Source organism: Pelophylax lessonae (genome assembly GCF_965119305.1).
Source record: "Pelophylax lessonae genome assembly, chromosome: 1".
NCBI lineage: Eukaryota > Metazoa > Chordata > Amphibia > Anura > Ranidae > Pelophylax > Pelophylax lessonae.
This window is the reverse complement of record NC_138768.1, coordinates 733,069,452-733,089,367: the sequence shown is the minus strand read 5'-3', so window position 1 is coordinate 733,089,367 and position 19,916 is coordinate 733,069,452. Positions and strand designations below refer to the sequence as shown.

At 39.2% G+C, this 19,916-nt stretch overlaps 1 protein-coding gene across 3 annotated transcripts in view; it reads right to left on the bottom strand.

Moving 5' to 3' along the window:
• SGCZ (sarcoglycan zeta) overlaps positions 1 to 19,916 on the bottom strand; it is a 1,591,429-nt gene that overhangs the window by 103,877 nt on the left and 1,467,636 nt on the right. For all 3 annotated transcript variants that reach the window (XM_082244044.1, XM_082244043.1, XM_082244045.1), the window contains one exon: positions 13,774 to 13,896. In XM_082244044.1, coding sequence (XP_082100170.1) covers positions 13,774 to 13,896 — 123 coding nt within the window. The remainder of the gene's footprint in view (positions 1 to 13,773; positions 13,897 to 19,916) is intronic.

The following is a 19,916-nucleotide window of genomic DNA, read 5'->3' as shown; positions in this document are numbered from 1 at the left end:
GTAATCTATCCTGGCTGGGAAGGATTAGGTCTATCAAAATGACTCTTCCTTCATGTCTTCTGTACCTCTTCAGGTCCCTTCCCATCCTGATAAAGAAAACACTACTTCTCAAATTTCAATTGAAAATCATCCGCTTTGTCTGGGGGAAGAAGGGTTACCACTACCCTATAGAAGTCCTCTACCCACTGAAAAGTCAAGGGGGGTGGGCCTACCCAATTTATGGTGGTACTATCAGGCTGTGCAATTAGCTCAAATCCCTACAGTATACTGGAGGGGTCCCAAACCTGATTTGATTGCTTTGAAAAGACAGGCAGTTCCCCTGCACACTATAGCCTTTCTGCTCTGGAGTCCTCCTAAACAGAGACCCACAGTCCTCGCCCCCACCCTCTCTCACTCCCTGGCATTGTGTGATGCTCTATATAAACAAGCTTCTTTTTTCTCTAGTACCAAACCACTCTCCCACCTGTTCAATAACCCTTCCTTTCCCCCCGGTTTGAATATAAAAGCATTTCATTGGTGGCTCAACAAAGGACTTTTCAGAATAGGGCACTTATTATTATTTAAACTGTCCCAGATTTCGCACTTCCTACACTCTATATGGCTAGACAAACCTGACCCCCCCCCCCAAACTTACAACCCATGAACAATGATGTTTCAAAATTATGGATCAGAGGGGAGGCATCTTTACTATCTATTCTGCCCTAGCTGACAAGGCAGATAAACCATTCTAAGCTCAGTCCTGGGAATCTGATTTGGATATACAGTGGGACCCGGGTGAGTGGTTCCAGTCACTCCAACACTCCTACAAAGGTATCATGAACGTATCTCTAATAGAAGTGAATATTAAAATACTCACTAGATAGTATTATGTCCCCGTCAGATTAGCCAGGATCTACCCAAATGCTTCTCCCCTGTGCTTCAGAGGGTGTAATCTTGTGGGCGCCATGTTTCACACATGATGGTCTTGCCCCAGTATTAGAGGCTATTGGAACAAATATCTCCCCCTAATACGGAAAGTTACTGGGGTTGTTGTTCCTCAAGATCCCACTATAGCCCTCTTTAACCACAGGGTAGGTAAAACCCCTAAACATACTCAGACCTTGTTCTTCTTTATGTTTTTGGGTGCTAAAATTACAATAGCCGGAGTTTGGAAGAAGCCCTCGGTCTCAATATCAGCAACAAAGTGTAACATCTCTTGAATCATGTCCCAGGAACAACTTGTTGCTAAACTTCAGGATAGAGTGTGAAGGTTTGAAGCAGTCTGGGAACCTTGGACACTTTATATTGGAGAACCCCTGTACCCAGGCATGGTATTGCCCCAAAAGGACCCCCCCCCCGGCAGACCTACTTCCCCTCCCCTTGCTCTTTAACTTTTCTTTCTCTAAAAACCACTTGGCTTCTCTCCCCTTTTATCTCTCTCTTCACTCTTCATCTATTCTTTTACCTCCAATTGCAAAATCCTTTTTATGCTCCTCATGCTACCATATGGAGTGCTCAGAAGATTTAACACTTGTTTGCACATGGGGAATTTATTGTTTTTTCCCTCTCATTTTTATATACCGTATTTATCGGCGTATAACACGCGCCGGCGTATAACACGCACCTAAATTTTAGGAGAGAACTTTCAGGAAAAAAGCAATTTTTAAAATAAACAGCTTTGAACTCAGAACATTTTTTTAAATCAAATGCAGTCTCACCAGTGCCCACGAATGCAGCCTCCTCATCAGCGCAGTGCCCACAAATGCAGCCTCCTCATCAGCGCAGTGCCCATGAATGCAGCCTCCTCATCAGCGCAGTGCCCACAAATGCAGCTTTGCCAGCGCAGTGTCCATCATTTCAGCCTCGCCAGTGCAGTGCCCATCATTGCAGCCTCGCCAGCGCAGTGTCCATCATTGCAGCTTCGCCAGTGCAGTGCCCATACTTGCAGCCTCGCGAGTGCAGTGCCCATACTTGCAGCCTCGCCAGTGCAGTGCCCATACTTGCAGCCTCGCCAGCGCTGTGCCCAAACTTGCAGCCTCACCAGCGCTGTGCCCATACTTTCAGCCTCGCCATCGCTGTGCCCATAGGTGCAGTCTCGCCAGCGCTATGCCCATAATTGCAGCCTCACCAGCGCCAATGACACTATGTGAATCACTTTTTTGAAAGTCCAGGAAGCAGCGCCGTGAGGTAGAAGGGGGCGGGCGGGGCCGAGGAGACAGAAGGACGCACTCGCGGTCATTGGAAGTCCCGGCGCCTATGATAGACGTCGGCATAGGAGGCGAGACTTCCGATGACAGTGCGTCTTTCCTTCTCCTCGGCCTCGCCCGTCCCCTTCTACCTCACGGCGCTGCTTCTTGGACTTTTTTTTTCATATCGGCGTATAACACGCACTGCTACTTTTTCCTCCATTTTTAAGAGGAAAAAGTGCGTGTTATATGCCAATAAATACGGTATTTTAATATCCAAACACAACGTTTTTTTAGACGTGAGAGCTTTGACATTAGCTAGACCAGTGGCTCTAGATGAGGGGTGAAGCCCCCTGGGTCTCCAGACAACCTTGACGGGGTCTCCACATCCACAGTTTGATTGCATGGGATGGAACATCTGACTTTAAGTGGGTTGGAGGTGCCCTGGCGATGCTCCTTTCACCTAGCCCGGGATCTCCTGGGCCTTCTTTGACAAGAGGCTAAGAGGGTGTAAGAAGCTTTTGCTACTTGTTGTGGTCATATGTTTTGTTTGAAATAAACTCTCTGTTTCCATATAATTACACAAACCACTCTAAAGGGTTTTGTATTGTAATTGTTAATTTACACCTTTGTGCCTTGCGGGCTAATTTATTATCAGTATGTCCTTTTATTACAATATTCAATAAACATATTGAGAAGTGACTGCTTTACCTAAAGAGTCTCGGTTGCAAGGACCTCATCTACGTTTCTCCTGTATTCTCTGCCCCCTTCATTCCCTTCATCCCTTTCCTTGAAATGATGCTCACATTAACTTATTGACTCAATACGGTAAAAACATAGAAATACAGTGTTGCAATAAGTCAAAATATTAGGCATTGTATAACAGGAAAACCCCATTCCACATGAAATCATTACACTATTCTATATATATCCTCTATACTGCCTTCTATTGTGTTCTTTTGGCATTTGTAATCCTATAGTAATATAATAAAGAAAAATAATTCACAGAAAAATGTTTTGTTGAAGCCAATTGTACAAACAAACATAAAGCTGGGTGAAAACTCTTTTATGATATTGTAATAGTTAAAAGAAATTAGTCAACTAACATTTACTGAGAAGCAAATACCTAACCACATCAAATGATTGCATCATTTGCAAATCCTTTAAGCCAGGATATTGTATTCTTGAACTATTCAGCAGAAAAGATTATTGCTTTACTGTATGTGCAGTAATTCCAGCATATTGACATTGCATCTTTGTTCGATGATAGAGCTTCAGTGTGAAATGGCATGTCTACACAGATGATTTGGAATCAATGGTGCATTAGCAGTACTGGAGGAGCACTGCTGAAAATATCTCTTTAAAAATTTTATATTTTTAACAATATTATATTGTTAAATATGTTCTTATTTTTTATCATTATCTTCAGCAATGTCACATTTGTATAGTTTAACAGTTTTTTTCAAATTCATGCACGTTAAAGTGAAGTGAAATCCAGGTGTGTTAAGGGATTGCATTGCAAGGATTTTAGCAAATTTTTACTAAAGACCACTTCTGCTCTGTAGACAAAAAAAAAACAAAATACCACAAAAGTACCAAAAATTCATGTACAGTGACTGAACTGTATACACACGTCCATTAACATGTCAGTAGCGTGTAAAATTAACCATCAAAATGCAGCAAGCTTAAATTAGCCTCAAAAAGAACATACAATATACCTTTAAAAATACTTTTGTGCATTAGAGTGTATTACTGAATTAGGACCAGCATACAAAGGATGTCGTACAATATTTTTTATAGTATGCTCAATGTGATTTTCTTTGTGCATAGTTTTAAGAAAGCAATTCAGTTAAAGCACCAGAATTAGAGGATTTAGTGAAATTCTTACTGAAAGTTATAGTCAGACACTAGAAATAATTTTACCAGTTCACCTGCATATGCCTGTCTAAATGTGGTTTGTTTACAAAAGAAATAGAGAATGTTTAGCAAGAGAAAACTATGTTCATTCTAGATACTGTATAGAATGTTCAGTAATAGGGAAATATGTTCACTGTAGATACTCATGTAGTTAGTTAATATTTGACAATTATTTAAATCAAAATTGCAAAGCCTGCTCATTAGATCTGGCCCCATCTCCCTGTAAATATTGGTGTATATAGGTAGGTAAAAGATATACCTGTACGTTAGGTTATAAACTTACCCTATTCAGTTTTCCAAACACAGTGCCTAGGTGAGGGTGGCATCATACTCTATTCAGCAATACCTTGGAGAATGCAGAGCAGCCCAAATACTGACAGAAGATTATCTTGCACTTAACTGGTGTGTCTCCTTAATGATTGGGTATACTCACCATTCCCCAGGAATTTAGCTGGAAATATATTGTTATTGATATTATTATTACCTCAATCTTCCACATACATAGCTTAGGCAAGGATAGCATCATACTCCTTTTGGCAAGATCTTGGGCAGAACAATATAAATATTGGCAGAAGATGCTCTTGCACTTGGCTGGAATGTCTTCTCACTAAATTTGGAGTGCTCATTATTGCCCATTAATCTAGCTGTAAAGATAAGTAAGGCAAATATATAACTTTTCTCCTTACAATTACAGTTTTAAACTACCTGCAGAGCCGGAAAATCCACAAGGCAACCCATGCAGGAGTATAGGTCCCTGTAGATGTCCAGGGTGCCCAGCTAAAACCTTCATGCTCATGCATTAAAGGTAAATTTAACCTTTCACAAAAAAAATAAATAATAAATGTACCCACTTTTGCAAAAACCAAAAATATGCTTTTATTATTTTGAGCCTACAAAGCATTGCAACCATGACCAGTGGAATGGGTGCAATGCTGTAGCTCCTGTAGACTCTTCCTCAAGCTATGGAGCTGGAGGAAGTATCAATGCATGACAACTTCCTGTGTTTAAGAATGACAAGACTGTTCAGGTGGAGCTGTGCATAGCAGGACTGATTTCAAATTTGGGGCTGACTTCCCTGTGCTTGCTGAAAATTTTATCGGTATCAATCAAAGGCATGGGGGGAAGGGCAAAGCAGCTATCTTACCTAGAACCCTATTTTGGGATTCCCTAATCCACCTCTGCCTATATGCATGGAAAAAAACAGTTTAAATAATAACATTATAATTAGGATGATGATATTAGTTACTATTCCTGTAAATGAAGTTACTCTGGAAAGTAGACATCTTTAAACAATGACAGAAATGCATATGTAAAGCATGTAAAAGAGAAAAAGAACCATTACATTGACAAAACATTTGTAAATCACCATATATGCAGGAGTCTTGGAATGAAAATCAAATCACTTCCACAGGCTGCCAGTCTTTCATTCAAGGCTAAGATGCAGCAAAATGTTCTAGTCTGAACACAATGGTGTGCAGTAAATCTAGACTCATGCTCATAATTCACTCATGCACACTAAAGTACTTAGAGAAGAAGAAGACAGGATCCTGCAGCTAGAGTCCTGAAAATAAATTCACTACACAATCTTCAGTTCTTCTTGTCATTCTGTTCTACCTGTACATAAATGTGATAACTTTTTTTTTGGAATTTCATAGCCCAGAGAACATTTGATACATGCCTAAGAAACTCATTTTCTTTTTAGCTTGCAAATTATTTTTCCAGAAGACACTAAGCATGCCTTCAATATAATTGCCAGGTTTTACTGAAAAAGTAATAAACTGCACCATCCAGCTGAAAGAACAAATAAACCAATTTTTTTAACAATTTAAAATATTTCCTAGGTATTTCAGAGTATAAGCAACAGTCACTGCACTTATACCATGCCCCTAGGGATCCACAAGTCCCTTAAAACTAGTGACTCAGTAATGTTTGCTGTAACTACCCTTCTGTAACATTTTTATATAATTAAATAAGTATGATGTCTTACTGTTATCATGTCATGCTCATTCATCACTTTTGTTCACCCGAGTCCATCTTATGCCTCTTTCTAAGGATCCTTTATTAGTGTTTAACTAATATCTGAACTACAGGAAAACAGCTAAATATACACATGAAATAAATATACAGTATAACAGCTGTTCCAACTGGCAAAGGATTTGTATTTCTGTTTGTTCAATTTTGAGATTCATACATTTGTGCCACACAGCACAGCAATGTCTGGCAAGGTAGGGCACCTATTTTTTTTCTTTATTAGTTAGTTAACCACTTAAGGACCGCCCACCATATATACAGTATCTCACAAAAGTGAGCACACCCCTGACATTTTTGTAAATATTTTATTATATCTTTTCATGTGACAACACTTAAGAAATTACACTTTGCTACAATGTAAAGTTGTGAGTGTACAGCTTGTAAAACAGTGCATATTTGCTGTCCCCTCAAAATAACTCAACACACAGGCATTAATGTCTAAACTGTTGGCAACACAAGTGAGTACACCACTACGTGAAAATGTCCACATTGGGCCCAAAGTGTCAATATTTTGTGCGGCCACCATTATTTTCCAGCACTGCCTTAACCATCTTGGGCATTAAGTTCACCAGAGCTTCACAGGTTGCCACTGGAGTCCTCTTCTACTCCTCCATGATGACATCACAGAGCTGGTGGATGTTAGAGACCTTGCGCTACTCTACCTTCTATTTGAGGATGCCCCACAGATGCTCAATAGGGTTTAGGTCTGGAGACATGCTTGGCCAGTCCATCACCTTTACCCTCAGCTTCTTTAGCAAGGCAGTGTCATCTTGGAGTTGTGTTTGGGGTCATTAACATGTTGGAATACTGCCCTGCGGCCCAGTCTCCAAAGGGAGGGGATGATGCTCTGCTTCAGTATGTCACAGTACATGTTGACATTCATTGTTCCCTCAATGAACTGTAGCTTCCCAGTGCCGGCAGCAATCATGCAGCCCCTGACCATGACACTCCCACTAACATGCTTGACTGTAGGCAAGACACACTTGTCTTTGTACTGCTCACCTGGTTGCTGCCACACACGCTTGACATCATCTGAACCAAATAAGTTTATCGTGGTCTCATCAGACCACAGGACATGGTTTCAGTAATCCATGTCCTTAGTCTGCTTGTCTTCAGCAAATTGTTTGCAGGATTTCTTGTGTAACATCTTTAGAAGAGGCTTCCTTCTGGGACGACAGCCATGCAGACCAATTTAATTCAGTGTGCGGCATATGGTCTGAGCACTGACAGGCTGACCCCTTCAACCTCTACAGCAATTCTGGCAGCACTCATACATCCATTTCCCAAAGACAACCTCTAGATATGACGCTGAGCATGTGCACTCAACTTCTTTGGTCGACCATGGTGAGGCCTGTTCTGAGTGAAACTTGTCCTGGTAAACCGCTGTATGGTCTTGGCCACCATGCTGAAGCTCAGTTTCAGGGTCTTGGCAATCTTCTTATAGCCTAGGCCATCTTTATGTAGAGCAACAATTCATTTTTCAGATCCTAAGAGAGTTCTTTGCCATGAGGTGCCACGTTGAACTTCAGGTGACCAGTATGAGAGAGTGAGAGCGATAACACCATATTTAACACACCTGCTCCCCATTCACCATTTACACCTGTGACCTTGTAACGCTAATGACTCACATGACACATTGGAGGGAAAATGGCCAATTAGGGCCAATTTGGACATTTTCACTTAGGGGTGTACTCACTTTTGTTGCCAGCGGTTTAGACATTAATGGCTGTGTGTTGAGTTTTTTAGTCCTGCCCTACATCTTCTTCTCTTGACTTCTTCTCCTTTCCTCTCTTTTTGCATAGCCGGTTGGTGACGGGTAATAAAAGGTTCTGGTGATCTATCCTTTTTATGCTGCTACAGATTATTTGTAGGTAATGGGCTTTACTGATTATAATACCTATCACTTCTTCTTTAACACAGAGAGTTTACACACATTATTGGTTTTTAAAATGTAGCACAGGATTGATTAATTTACATACTTTTGTTCTAATGTATTCTATGCATTAGAGTAAAAACCTTCTGCATGCAGTTTCTATTGCACAGAGCAGGTAAGTATATCATGTTTGTCATTGATAAAAAAAAAATGTGATCCTTTACGATCATTTTAAGGGGTAGGACAACATAATATTATTCATATAATATAGCAAATAAATAACCCAAGGATTGCTAGAAAAACAGAAAATTTTACATGTGGCAATGTGTCAAAATGTAGTAAAACAGAATTTCTTTATTAGCTTTCTAGTGACATGACACAGCTCATATTGTGTTAACGATATCATGTACTGAAATATTTTTTTAGAAAATGGTATGCATAGAGGTTTTGTACAAAGTTTCCTTCTATACTATAGACAGGACTAAAAAATGTATAGAAAGTTAGTCAGGTAAATATAAAATGTAAAGGGTCTATTAATTAAAAAAAAAAAAAAAAATGTGCAGCTATTCAGGTGGTCAAACTAGCATTACCTTGCTATCTGTTTCCTGCTGGGGAGAATTTCAATTGCTTTCTTTCTTGGATGTGTGACAGAAAGTAAGATAAACTCTCCCCACTGGAACTCTTATTTAACCACTTAAGCCCCAGCCCTATTTCGGACACTTTTTGTTTACAAGTTAAAACCAGTATTTTTTCCTAGAAAACTACTTAGAACCCCCAAACATTATATATATTTTTTTAGCAAAGACTCTAGAGAATAAAATTTCGGTCATTGCAAAATTTTTTGTCACGCGGTATTTGCGCAGCGGTCTTTAAAACGCCATTTTTTTGGGAAAAAATTTGAAAAATCACATTTCACTGCATTTAAAAAATACTAAACAGTAAAGTTAGCCCATTTTTTTGTATATTGTGAAAGATGATGTCCCGCCAAGTAAATAGATACCCAACATGTTACGGTTTAAAATTGCGCCCCCCCGTGGGATGGTGACAAACTACGGTCAATAGAGATCTCAATCAGCGACGATTTAAATTTATTTAACGGTTACCAGTTTAGAGTTAGAGTGTAGCTCTTTTTTTTTAATTATTGCCCACGCTCTGGTGATCGCGGCGATACCTCACATGTGTGGTTTGAACAGCGATTTCATTTGCGGCTCAACTTGCGTATAGGTTTTTTTTTGTGCGTGAGTTAACGGTGATGGGGGCGACTAAATGTTTTTTTTTCCTTTTTATTTTTTCTTTTTTTTAACTTTATTACAGTTTTTTTTAAAAAAAATCTGATCACTTTTATTGCTGTCACAAGCAATGTAAACATCCCTTGTGACACCAATATGTAGTGACAGGTACACTTTAGGCTCCATTCACACCTGGGCGTTTTCAGCTCCAAAAACGCTCAAAAGAAACGCTTCCAAAACGCCCAACAAGTAAAACCCCATTCATTTAAATGGCCCCTGTTCACATCTGAGCGTTTTGCAAAACGCCTGTAGCTGAAAAAAGTACATGAGCTTCTTTTTGGGCTGATTACCAGCATTTTTGATAGATGTCAATGAAAAACGCCTGAAAAAATCGCGGTAAAAATTGTGGTTAAAATCGCGGTAAAATCGTGGTAAAAAAGCTACGCTCAAGTGTGAATGCAGCCTTATGGAGGGATCGAGGGTCTAAAAGACCCTAGACCCCTCCATTACACTTCCATGCATGCAAAACGCCGAAAACGGCGTTTTTGCATACAGCTGTTTTTTAAATTTGATGCCTTTTGCAGCACAGTAACCCGGAAGTGACGTCATGGACGCCGCCTCCGGGTTACGTCATTGGAGACCCGATCGATGCCGTTTCCGGCATTCATCGGGACTCCATCCAGCCAGTGGACGTGCCGGCTGGGTGCTCCCGGTGGGACGGGAGCCCCGAGCAAAGCCACGGAAGGCGGCGGGAGGGCCGCAGCCGCATCGGTCATTACCGATGGAAAGCCGACCGTCGGCTTTAAACCACGGTACCGGGATGATGCCTCTAGCTAGAGGCATCATCCCGGTATAACCCCGCAAAGTCTGCCGACGTATGGGTACGTCAGTATGCGGTAAGTGGTTAAGACAGTTATCATGAGAATTTTTGTTGCCCATTTGAAGATTTATTTTATCTATACTGAACAAAATTATAAACAAAACACTTGTTTTTGCCCCCATTTTTCATGAGCTGAACTCAAAGATCTAAGAAAACCGGGATTCATCCGTGAACAGAGCACCTCTCCAAAGTGCCAGATGCCATTAAATGTGAGCATTTTCCCACTCAAGTCGGTTACGACTACAAACTGCAGTCAGATCAAGACCCCGATGAGGACGATGAGCATGCAGATGAGCTTCCCTGAGATTGTTTCTGATAGTTTGCGCAGAAATTCTTTGGTTATGCAAACCGATTGTTGCAGCAGCTGTCTGAGTGGCTGATCTCAGACAATCTTGGAGGTGAAGATGCTGGATATGGAGGTCCTGGGCTGGTGTGGTTACACGTGGTCTGCGGTTGTGAGGCCAGTTGGATGTACTGCCAAATTCTCTGAGATGGCTTATGGTAGAGAAATACATATTCAATTCATGGGCAACAGCTCTGGTGGAGCCAATTGCATGCTCCTTCTAAACTTGCGACATCTGTGGCATTGTGCTGGGTGATAAAACTGCACATTTTAGAGTGGCCTTTTATTGTGGCCAGCCTAAGGCACACCTGTGCAATAATCATGCTGTCTAATCAGCATCTTGATATGCCACACCTGTGAGGTGGATGTATTATCTTGGTAAAGGAGATGCACTTACTAACACAAAATTAGATTTGTGAACAATATTTGAGAGAAATAGGCCTTTTATGTACATAGAAAAAGTCTTAGATTTTTGAGTTCAGCTTATGAAAAATAGGGGCAAAAAAAAAAAGTGTTGTGTCTATAATTGTGTTCAGTGCAGAAATTGAAGGTTCCCTTTGATGTATTAGAGTATCTTAGCTTGCTTCTTTGATGGAATATTTCTGTTGTTTGCACAGCTCAATTACTGTTCTTTTTGTGTCACTTGTTATTTAGTTTGCACAATATTATATACTTGGTTCTTTTAGAGGACAGGGCAACACCCTGTCTTTATTTGTTTTAGTGGATATATGTGTCTTAATATAGTTCCATAATTAATCTGGTTGAAAAAAGACAAATCCATCCAGTTCAATTGACAGGGAGAATAAAAAAAGAAGACCAACAAAATAGAGTCAAATAGGAAAAAAATCCTTCCTGATCCCCCAGGAGGCAATCTGATATTTCCTGGATCAACTTTACCTATAAATATTAGTATTCAGTTATATTATGTACATTTAGGAAATAATCAAGGCCTCTCTTAAAACAATCTACTAAGCTGGCCAGAACTTACTCCTGAGGGAGTCTATTCCACATTTTCACAGCTCTTACTGTGAAGAAGCCTTTCTGTATTTGGAGAATAAATCTATTTTCCTCCATACATAAAGAGTGTTCCCTAGTTCTCTGTGACGACCTTAAAGTGAGTACCTCTACACCAAGTTTACTATATGGGCTACTTATATATTTATACATGTTGCTCATATCCTCCCTTAATCTTTTCTTCTCAAGAAGGAATACATTCTCTGCACTTTCTCCAGTTCCCCCGATATCCTTTTGTGAACTGGTGCCCAAAACTGAACTGTATATTTCAGATGAGGTCTTACTAATGATTTATACAGGGGCAAAATTATATCACCATCTCTTCAGTCAAGACCTCTTTTAACCACTTAAGCCCCAGTCCTATTTCGGACACTTTTTGTTCACAAGTTAAAACCAGTATTTTTTCCTAGAAAACTACTTAGAACCCCCAAACATTATATATATTTTTTTAGCAAAGACTCTGGAGAATAAAATGTCGGTCATTGCAATATTTTTTGTCACGCGGTATTTGCGCAGCGGTCTTTAAAACGCCATTTTTTGGAAAATTTTTGAAAAATCACATTTCACTGCATTTAAAAAATACTAAACAGGAAAGTTAGCCCATTTTTTTGTATATTGTGAAAGATGATGTGTCACGCCGAGTAAATAGATACCCAACATGTTACGGTTTAAAATTGCGCCCCCCCCCCCCCGTGGGATGGCGACAAACTACGGTCAATAGAGATCTCAATAGGCGACGCTTTAAATTTATTTAATGGTTACCAGTTTAGAGTTAGAGTGTAGCTCTTTTTTTTTAATTATTGCTCACGCTCTGGCGATCGCGGCGATACCTCACATGTGTGGTTTGAACAGCGATTTCATTTGCGGCTCGACTTCCGTATAAGTTTTTTTGTGCGCGTTATTTTTTTAACTTTATTACAGTTTTTTTTTTAAAAAATCTGATCACTTTTATTGCTGTCACAAGCAATGTAAACATCCCTTGTGACAGCAATATGCAGTGACAGGTACACTTTATGGAGGGATCGAGGGTCTAAAAGACCCTAGACCCCTCCACTACACTTCCCTGTATGCAAAATGCCGAAAACGGCGTTTTTGCATACAGCCGTTTTTCAAATTTGCCGCCTTTTGCAGCACAGTAACCCGGAAGTGACGTCATGGACGCCGCCTCCGGGTTACGTCATCGGAGACCCGATTGAAGCCGTTTCCGGCATTGATCGGGACTCCATCCAGCCGGCGGACGTGCTGGCTGGGTGCTCGGGGCTCCCGGTGGGACGGGAGCCCCGATAAAAGCCGCGGGAGGGGGGGGGGCGTCCCCTCCCACCCCCCGGAGAAACGATCGAGCCGCATCGGTCGGTACCGACGGAAAGCCGACCGTCGGCTCTAAACCACGGTACCGGGATGATGCCTCTAGCTAGAGGCATCATCCCGGTACACTACCGCAAAATTTACCGACGTACCCATACGTTAGTATGAGGTAAGTGGTTAATGCAAGAAAGGATTTTGCTTGCTTTGGAAACCGCAGCTTGGCATTGCATGGTAGTATTAAGCTTATGAGCTACCAGAACACCCAGATCCTTCTCCATCAATTATTCCAGTTGTTCTCCACCTAGTTGTACTCACCCTAGTATGTATGATGCATGCATATTTTTAGCCCCCAAGTGTTTACCTTACATTTAACAACATTGAACCTCATTCAATGTTGCCCAATTAAACAGTTTATTGAGGTCAGACTCTAAATAAATTATACTGCAAATATATTAAAAAATATAATAAAAAAGTAAGGGCCCCAACACTGAACCTTGTAGAACCCCCACAAATAACCTTAGACCATTCAGAGTATGAATTATTAACCACTAGTCTCTGAATATTGTCTTTTGGCCAGTTTTCTATCCATTTGCAAACTGATTTGTCCAAGCCTGTAGACTTTACCTTACAGATTAGCCATGTGTGGGGAACTGTGCCAAACGCTTTTGCAAAATCTTAGTATACTATATCCACAGCCATTCCTTTGTCTTAGGTTTTGCCTACTTCTGCATACAAAGAAATCCGATTGTTATCTTTCATGAATCAATGCTGGTTATTGCTTACATTTTTTTTTTCTAGGCAAAACTCATATATGTGTTTTTTTTTTTTTTATTACCCTCTCCAGTATCTTCTCAACTATTTATACCTTAACTTTACTTGACAATCTTTTGTGATTTCTATTTGAAACTGTAGTACTTTTGACCTTTTTATGTGCCTGAAATGGTGCACAAAGTACTTACAAAGATATGGCTCAAGTAACAATCTTTCCAATATTGTGTCTGCTTGTAAACCATTACCTGTAACTCTGAGTCTGTCAGCACCAATTGTGATTTCATCCTCATCTGCTGAAAACAACATCTTCCCGTCCTCATTTGACTTTACTTCAAATCTCCTACATTGGGCTTCTACAGCATTTGCGCCTGTATTGCAAAGAGGAAAAATTTAATATAAAATGTATTTATTTTGTGTCTATCTAATATAAGCCAAATTTGTGCAATACAAGTAACATATTTTAATAATGCTCTTTTAATATTCAAACAAAGAAATTAAAGCCTTGGGTGGCACCATTTTTAACAATTCTTTAAGTGAATCCTTTACCTTATTACATTTTAAATCCTATAAATAATAAAAGAACACAAACATTAACAAATTGCTGGTATGATTTTTTTAATTTGCTGTAGTTTGCAAGGACCTACAAACAAATTGTAAATACAAATGGAAAAGTTGGAAAGCTGTGAGAATGCCACTATCCTAAAGCATCAAAAATACCCTCCAAGGACATATAGACTATTATAGGCTTGTCAGACAAAGAAAACTCCGGAAAACATGAATATTTAAAAAATATAAATTTCTAATTTATATCAGATTAAAGATATACATTTTATATTAAAATAAGTATGGCTTTTAAACATATGTACATTATCAGTACAGCAGTATGATATGGTTACCAAAACCTCAACTAAAACATAAAGGTCAGATGAGACACCCAACACGTTCCAAAATTGAGGGTTTACAATCTTATTCAGAGATGCTCATAAGGTAAGTAAGGAGGTATTCTATAATACAAGAGTAACAGTAAGTAATCAATGCATTCAACATAGTATATATAGATGTAATGCACACATTTTATAGGTACTGACCAGTTCAAAAAATACTGCCTTTCAATGGACAAGCCAGCAATCCTAAAAGCAATTTGTTATGCCACCTCAAATATTCTCGGACAAAGGTAGAGGCTGCTGTAACACAGCTGGCAGGGCCACAAGGGGCATCAGAGTAGGCCAAGTGTCCTCAGGAGGATCACTGTATATAGAGGTATATACAGTATATTACATTATTAGTGAAACAAAAAATTGGTCATTTCAATAGGGGAGTGCTTCTAGGATAGCAATAACACTGGCACTGAGGCTGAAGAAAAGGCCTACTCTGATGCCTCTTGTGGTCCTGACAGCCATGTTACATCATCCTCTACCTTAGTCCGAGCATATTTGAGGTGGCATAACGATCTGCTTTTATGATTACTGGTTTGTACATTGAAAGGCGATATGTTTGACCTGGTCGGTACCTACAGTATACAATGTGTGCATTACATCTATATGTACTATGTTTTTTTTTTTTTACTTTGTTTTTATTTGCATATAAAATTTCAATATACAACAGTATTCCACCAATTTTGATTTAAATTCACAAATTACATAATAAAATTATGTTAAAAGAAAAAATAAAAAGGAAATACAGTAATTCATACATTAAATATCATACATTTTTCCCTTCCCACCCTCCCCCCCCTCCCAGGATTCCTCCCCTTCTTGCCAGCAGTTTCCATTCTACAATGCCTCCCCATGGTAGATATGCTTAACTATTTAATTCAATATATTTAGTTGATTTTTTAAATTCTATCCATTTCCCCCATTTTCTTTTCAAATTTCTTGGGATCTCCTCTTGTGTATTACATACATATTCCATATTATAGTTGTTATTTATCTTTTTACACCATTCCTTTATTTTCGGGCTCTCCTTTTCTCTCCACTTTTTTGGTATGGTTCCTTTTGCTATATTCAGCATGGTTGGGACCAGAGTCATATTATATTTTTTAAAAGGTATTGTTGTTTTATGAAATAGGCAGGCCCATGGATCGTCCGGCACTTTTATTTCGGTGATATCTTCAATCAGTTGTCTAACCTCTAGCCAGAAATCTTTTATCTTGGGACAATCCCAAAATAAATGATATATTGTACCTATGTTGCCACAATCCCGCCAGCATTTGTCTGTCTTGCCTGGTTGGTATTTATTTATCACTTCTGGAGTGATATACCACCTGAATAGACATTTATAGTTTAATTCTGTAGTACTTACGTCTATGGCTGTGGATCCAACCATCCCTAGTACAGTCCCAAGTTCCTGTCCTTGCAAATGTGTCCCTATTTCTTTCTCCCATTTTACTATATATGGAGGTTTTTCCAGACTGTGCCATTCCGTCAGCATTTTGTAAATCTGAGACACTCCATGCCTTTGTATGGGAGAGTAGCTCAGTTTCTCGATGTTGTTAAGATTTTTTCAGACCTAATCGGCTGTGGTAATGAGCTGACAAAATGTTTCAGCTGGAGATATCTCCAATCGTCTATTTTTATATTATTATTTTCTTGTTTTAATTTCTGAAGTGTTTTTATGTGACCTTTGTGTAAGATATCTTTTAATTGAGTGTTCCCTATCCAATTTCCACCCTGTTCTTCTTCCCCGGGTGGGAAGTATTTAGTGCCATTTAATGCTATCATTGGTGAGTTGTATTCCCATTTCAGTTGTTTATTTATCCCATCCCATATTTTATAAACTACCTTTGTCAGTTCATGTGCTCCCTGTGTTTCCCTATATTTTGGTGGGATCCATATTGTTTTGTGTAGGTGATTATTATTTTGTGTACATTCTATCTCTACCCATCTTTTTTCCCTCCTTTCTGTTTTTGTCCAATCCACCATTCGTGTAATAATTACCGCCTTATAATACCTTTCTATATCTGGAGTTGCTAATCCTCCTTGTGTTTTGCTTCTTGTAAGGATCTTGTACTGTACTCTGGGTTTTTTCCACTGCCATATATACTTTGTCAGTAAGGTTCTGATTACCCTGAAAAAAGTTGCGGGGATGTTTATTGGCAACAGAGAGAAGGTGTATAAGATTTTTGGCAAGATAAACATCTTAACAACATTGTTTCTTCCGATCCATGAGATTTGACCATTTGATTTCTTTCTTATTTCTGTTTTTATTTCGTTCAATAACGGTATATAATTAGCTTGGTATAATTTTTCGGTTTGAGGTGTTAAGTATATCCCTAAGTATTTTAATTTTTCTTTTGTCCACGTATATGGGAAGTATGTTTTTATTATTTGTTCTTCCTGAGTATTTAACCCTATATTCAAAATCTCTGATTTTATTGGATTTATTTTAAAGTTTGACAACTTTCCATAATCTTTTAACTCCTTTTGAATGTTTGGGAGGGTAATCCTTGAATTTGTGACGATGAATAACAAGTCGTCAGCGTATGCTGCGACTTTGTGTTCATCTTGGTTTACCGTCACTCCTTTTATGTCTACATTTTGTCTAATTTTTGCCAATAATGGTTCCAGGGTTAACACGAACAATAGGGGTGACAGGGGACATCCCTGTCTCGTCCCATTACTCATTCCAAATTTCTCTGATAGGCTTCCATTTATTTTGATTTTTGCCGTGGGGTTGTTATATAATGCCTCTATCCATTGCCTCATTCTTAACCCAATCCCTAAATTTTATATAGTTTCTTTCATGAAGTCCCAGTCCACCCTATCAAAAGCCTTTTCGGCATCAATTGATAATAGGATGGAGGGGGCCTCATGTTTTTTTGTTTTTTGTAGTAGAAGCAGGGTGCGTATCACATTATCCTTCCCTTCTCTACCTGGAACGAATCCGGTCTGGTCCGGATGGATCCACGTTTTTAGTAAATCTTTTAATCTCGTTGCCAAGATTTTCGCAAATAATTTTGTGTCTGCGTTTAACAACGCAATTGGCCTACAACTAGAGCAAAGGGTTTGATCTTTCCCTTCTTTCGGTATGACCGTTATATATGCCATTAGAGATTCTTCTCTTAGTTCTTCCTTCCCTATTTTATTCAGGTATTCTTGCATTTTTGGTATTAATATTTCTTTAAATCTTTTATAGTACTTTATTGTGTATCCATCCGGACCCGGACTCCTTCCATTTTGAGTGGTTTTTAATGCTTCTCTTATTTCATTTTCAGTAATTGGAGCTTCGAGAAGTTCCAATCTTTCTTCTGGGATTTTGGGCAGGTTTGCTTCCTTAATATATTTTTGGATATTTATTATTCTTTCCTGTCTTATTTTTGAGGTTTCTTCCTTCCGGACGATGTATAAAGCACTATAAAAGGCATGAAACGCTTTAGCTATTCCTGTGGTTGGGTTAACTGTTTCGTTTTTACTGTTTTTAATTTTTTCTATGTAATTTTTTGATTTTTTCTTCCTCAGTAATCTTGCTAGGGATTTCCCTGGTTTATTTCCAAATTTGTATCTGTATCTAGCTATCTTATTGAAATGATTTCTAGATTCTTCTTCCAATAGATCTTTTAATTCATCTCTTTTAATTATAAGGTTTTTCTCTATTTCTTTTTTAAATTCTTTTTTATGTTTTTGTTCTAGATCATATATTTCTCTTATGAGTGTATTGATTTGATTGGACCTCTCTTTCTTTTTTCTTGATGCACTGGATATTAATATTCCTCGGATATACGCTTTATGTGCTTCCCAGAGTGTAGCGGATGATATTTCTGGCGTGTCATTCTTTTGAAAATATAACTCTAGTTCTTTTTCTAGTCTATTTCCTATTTCTTCCTCTAGAATTAGTTCTTCATTTAACCTCCATGTTCCCATACTTTTGTGGTGGGTCGGTGTCTTAATTGTTAAGGTTAGGGGAGCGTGGTCTGACAGTGTGGTTGTACCTATTTCTGTAGTTTCTATAAATTCCAATAGGCGATGGTCAATAAAAAAGTAGTCCAGTCTTGAGTACATCAAGTGTATTGAGGAATAGTAAGTATAATCTCTTTTTTTTGGATGTTGAACCCTCCATGCATCTACTAATTGACTCTGGTGTAACTTTTCCCTTATTTTCCTTAGTTTTTGTTCTCCCAGCATCCTTACACCCGATGTACTGTCGACGCTTGGGTCTATACAAAAATTTATATCTCCTGCCATTATCAGATAGCCTTTTTTAAAGCTCTCTAGGTCATACAGGATTCTCCCCAGATATTCACTTGGTTTTTTGTTTGGGTTATAGATATTGGCTAATGTCAGCTCCATCCCCCTTATTTGTCCCTTAAGAAAAATGTATCGGCCATTCGGATCTGTTTTCATTTCTTCTAGGGAGAATTCTATATTTCCAGCTATTCCTATTGCTACTCCTCTTGCACGCTCTATTGGTGAGTCCCCGTAATACCATTTAGGAAAGTGTTTAGAAAAAAGTTTTATATTCGAGTGGAGAGAGATGTGCGTTTCCTGCAGAAAAGCGATATTTACTGCTTCTCTCCTCAACTCTTCCAATATTTTATACCTTTTTATATGGGAATTTAATCCTCTTACATTGTATGTTATTATTTTTAGTTGTTCATCTTTCATTTTTATTTTTCCTGCTCGGTCCAGCTCCTCCTCGAACACGGAGGGGCTGGATCGATTTAAATTCTGCTGACAACATACTACCCATGTTGTTGGTCTGACAGACTTTTAAAATTTCTTTTCCTTTTAGGCAATGGAGAGTTTCCCTGTCCCTTCCCTTCCTCCCATCTCTCTCCCTCCCCCCTCCCCCCCTCCCCCCCACCTCCGTCCCTCTCCGTCTCATATTGATATTCTTTTGATCAGCTTTTGATCTTAGGGTATTTAGTTGTTTCTTTGGGTCATTCTCCCTGATACCCATTTCCTTTGGGGTGGTGCTCTAGTGGATTAGCACGATATATCTCCTTCCTCAATTGGAAGGACATTCCGGCTTTGGGGGGGCTATCCTACTTCCTTTATATAGCTTATCTCCCTTCCCCTCCCTCCCCCTCCCTCCTTCCCCCCCCGGCCCCCCTTCCCTCAGTCCCCCCACACAGTTCACATCGATATGAGGGTAGGAGAGAGCCCCTCAGCGTATGGCAGGAGAGAAAAAAAAAAAAAAAAAATTTTTCTCTCCCGGCTTGCATTATTTAGACAGTATTTCCACATATTTTATCTTTTGTTTTTTCTAGCTAATGTCCATTGCTGTTCTTCCGTCTGTGAGTTTCTTCCTGGATCATCTTCCCTGTCACCTTCATACCATCCGGGCAGGTTTGGCTCTTGTATATCAAGTTTTTTGCAAAATTCTTGAGTTTCCTCTGGAAAAGTGAGTTTTGCTGATCGTCCATCTCTTTTTCCTATTAAACTAGCTGGGA